The sequence below is a fragment of the Passer montanus genome, unplaced genomic scaffold (assembly GCF_014805655.1).
Source record: "Passer montanus isolate IOZ18808 unplaced genomic scaffold, ASM1480565v1 scaffold1238, whole genome shotgun sequence".
NCBI classification, from domain to species: Eukaryota; Metazoa; Chordata; class Aves; order Passeriformes; family Passeridae; genus Passer; species Passer montanus.
In genome coordinates, this window is record NW_024359145.1 from 2248 (window position 1) to 5873 (window position 3626).

General features: G+C 57.1%; 1 protein-coding gene across 1 annotated transcript in view; it reads left to right on the forward strand.

Moving 5' to 3' along the window:
* LOC120497208 (hypoxia-inducible factor 3-alpha-like) overlaps nt 1-3110 on the forward strand; it is a gene marked incomplete at both ends in the record, with an annotated part of 3924 nt that extends 814 nt beyond the window's left edge. The window contains one exon of the mRNA XM_039698409.1: nt 2920-3110. Coding sequence (XP_039554343.1) covers nt 2920-3110 — 191 coding nt within the window. The remainder of the gene's footprint in view (nt 1-2919) is intronic.
* Nucleotides 3111-3626: the final 516 nt, after the last annotated feature.

Here is a 3626-nt window from a genome sequence, read left to right on the forward strand (position 1 = left end):
CCGGAGCCGCCACCGGGGGGGGGGGGTCTGGTCTGGGACCCCCGCGAGGGGCGGGACTCGGTTTTGGGGGGGGGTCCCGGTTGATTTGGGGGGTCCCGAGACCCCCGGAAGGGGCGGGATCGCTCCCGGGGGGGGCCCGGGAATGGGACCCCCGGGGGGGGAGGGGCCCGGTTGATTTGGGGGGTCCCGGGGCTGGAATTTTGGGGAGGGGGAGGCGGGATCCGCCCCCCTTTGGGGGTCCCAGTTAGAGCCTGGTAATGGGACCAGTTAGTGCCTGGTACTGGGACCAGTTAGAGCCTGGTACTGGGACCAGTTAGTGCCTGGTACCGGGACCAGTTTGTACTCTGTACTGGGACCAGTTAGTGCCTTGTACTGGAACCAGTTTGTACTCTGTACTGGTCCCAGTTAGTGCCTTGTACTGGTGCCAGTTAGTGCCCGGTACTGGTGCCAGTTAGAGCCTGGTACTGGGACCAGTTTGTGCCCTGTACTGGGACCAGTTTGTAGTCTGTACTGGTCCCAGTTTGTGCCTGGTGCTGGTCCCAGTCCTATTCTGGTGCTGGTCCCAGTTAGCGACCGGTACTGGTCCCAGTTCTGGCCCCAGTTTGCGCCCTGTACTGGTCCCAGTTAACACCCTGTACTGGTTCCAGTTTGCACCCTGTACTGGTCCCAGTCAGAGTCTGGTGCTGGTCTCAGTCTGCACCCTATACTGGTCCCAGTTAGCGCCCTGTACTGGTCCCAGTTCCGGTCCCAGTTAGTGCCCTGTACTGGTCCCGGTTAGTGCCTGGTACTGGTCTGTACTGGTCCCAGTCAGAGTCCGGTGCTGGTCCCAGTCCCATTCTGGTGCTGGTCCCAGTTTGCACCCAGTACTGGTCCCAGTTCTGGTCCCAGTTAACATCCCGTACTGGTCCCAGTTTGCGCCCTGTGCTGGTCCCAGTTAGTGCCCTGTACTGGTCCCAGTTTGCACCTTGTACTTTCCCAGTTTGTACCGTGTACTGGTCCCAGTTTGTGCCCTGTACTGGTCCCAGTTTGCGCCCTGTACTGGTCCCAGTTTGTGCCCTGCGCTGGTCCCAGTTTGTGCCCTGCGCTGGTCCCAGTTAACACCCTGTACTGGTCCCAGTTTGTGCCCTGCACTGGTCTGTACTGGTCCCAGTTTGTGCCCAGTCCCACTCCGGCGCTGCTCCCAGTCCCGACCCGCCCATTGCCGCGCATCCCCGCCCCCTCATTTGCATGAATCTCCATGCATTTGCATGGCCCCGCCCCCGAGCTCCCCCGGCCGCGGCCCCCGGGCTCGGGGCCAGGAGCAGGAACGGGAACGGGAGCGGGGCACGGAACAGCGCGTCCCGGGCGCGGCACGTGCGCGGCCCCACGGCTCGGGAACACCGGGGAAACCGGGAAAAACCGGGAAAATCCGGGAAAAACCGGGAAAATCCGGGAAAAACCAGGAAAAATGGGGGAAATACCGCCAAAAAATGGGGGGAAAAACGGGGAAAATGGGAACGGGGCACGGGAACAGCGCGTCCCGGGCGCGGCACGTGCGCGGCCCCACGGCTCGGGAACACCGGGAAACCCGGGAAAAACCGGGAAAAACCGGGAAAAACCGGGAAAAACCGGGAAAATCCGGGAAAAATGGGGAAAAATGGGGAAAATCCGGGAAAAAATGGGGAAAATCCGGGGAAAAAACCGTGGAAAAATGGGGGAAAAACGGGAACGGGGCACGGAACAGCGCGTCCCGGGCGCGGCATGTGCGCGGCCCCATGGCAGGGAAACACCGGGAAAACCGGGAAAATCCGGGAAAACCGGGAAAAAATGGGGGGAAATGGGGGAAATGGGAAAAAAAAACGGGAAAAAATGGGAAAAAACCGGAGAAAAATGGGGAAAAAACAGGGAAAATGGGAGCAGGGAACGGGAACAGCGCGTCCCGGGCGCGGAAAAACACGGGAAAATGGGAAAAACCAGGAAAAACTGGGGAAAATGGGAAAAAAATGGGAAAAAATGTGAAAAATTGGGGAAAATGGGGGGAAAATGGGGGAAAAATGGGAATATGTGATGGTGGGAACAGAAGAGGTTGGGAAGACTTGGGAATTCATGGGGAAAACGGGAAATCCTGGGAAAATGGAGGGAAAGTGTGAAAAAATGGGGAGAAATTGGGGGGAAATTGGGGAAAAATGGGGGAAATTGGGGAAAAATGGGGGAAAATTGGGGTATGGGATGGTGAGAACAGACGGGAAATCATGGAAAAACATGGGAAAGTGGGAAATCCTGGAAAAACAGGGAGAAACGGTGAAAAAATGGGGAAAAAACGGTGAGAAAATGGAAAAAATGGGGGGAATTGGGGCAAAATGGGGGGAAATGGGGAGAAAATGGGGGAAATTAGGAAAAATGGCAAAAATGGGGTGGTGGGAACATGAACGGGAATGGCACCAGAAGGGAAATCATGGGAAATGGGAAATCTGGGGAAAATCACCAAAAAATGGGGGGAAACAGTGGGGAAAATGGGAAAAAATGGAATAAAATGGGGGAAAATTGAGATATGGGATAGTGGGCACACGTGAATGGGGAGAAATTGTGGAAAAATGTGGGAAAATGGGAAATTGTGGAAAAAACGGGGGGGAAAATGGGAATGTGGGATGGGGGAAGCACATGGGAACGTGGGAATTTGGTTATACGGGGGGTTTGGGGTTCAGTTTGGGGATTTGGGGATTTTTGGGGTATAAAGGGAGGATTTTGGGGTTCAGTTTGGGGTTTTTGGGGTTTTTGGGGTATAAAGGGAGGATTTTGGGGTTCAGTTTGGGGTTTTTGGGGTTTTTGGGGTATAAAGGGAGGATTTTGGGGTTCAGTTTGGGGGTTCTTTTTGGGGATTTTTTGATTTTTGGGGTATGAAGGGGGGTTTTTGGGGTCTCATTTTCGGGGTGCCCCCAGGCCGACCCCCGAGGGCCGCCGGGAGCGCTCCCGGGACGCCGCCCGGTGCCGGCGCAGCCGCGAGGCCGAGGTGTTCGGGCAGCTGGCGCTGGCGCTGCCCTTCGCCCGCGGCGTCAGCGCCCACCTGGACAAAGCGTCCATCATGCGCCTGACCATCAGCTACCTGCGCGTGCAGCGCCTGCTGGCCGCGGGTCAGCCACCCCCCGAACCCCAAAAAACACCCGGGACCCCAAAACCCACCGGGAACCCCCCCAAATCCCCGCCGGACCCAGCCCCAAATCCATCGGGAAACTCCCCGAGATCCACCAGGATCCCACCCCCAAATCCACCCCAAAATCCTCATTGGGACTCCCCAAATTCCTATCGGGACCCCCAGGTTCATCGGGACCCCAAAATCCCCCCCAAATCCCCGTAGGAAACCCCAAATCCATGGGGAACCCTCCCAGATCCACCAGGATCCCACCCCCAAATCCACCCCAAAATCCTGATCAGGAACACCCCAAATCCTCATCGGAACCCCCCAAAAATCCTCATTGGGACCCCCCAAATTCTTACCGGGAACCCCAGATTCATAGGGACCCCAAAATCCCCATAGGAAACCCCAAATCCATTGGGAACCCTCCCGAATCCACCGCGATCCCACCCCCAAATCCACCCCAAAATCCTCATCAAGAACACCCCAAATCCTCATCGGGACCCCCCAAAAC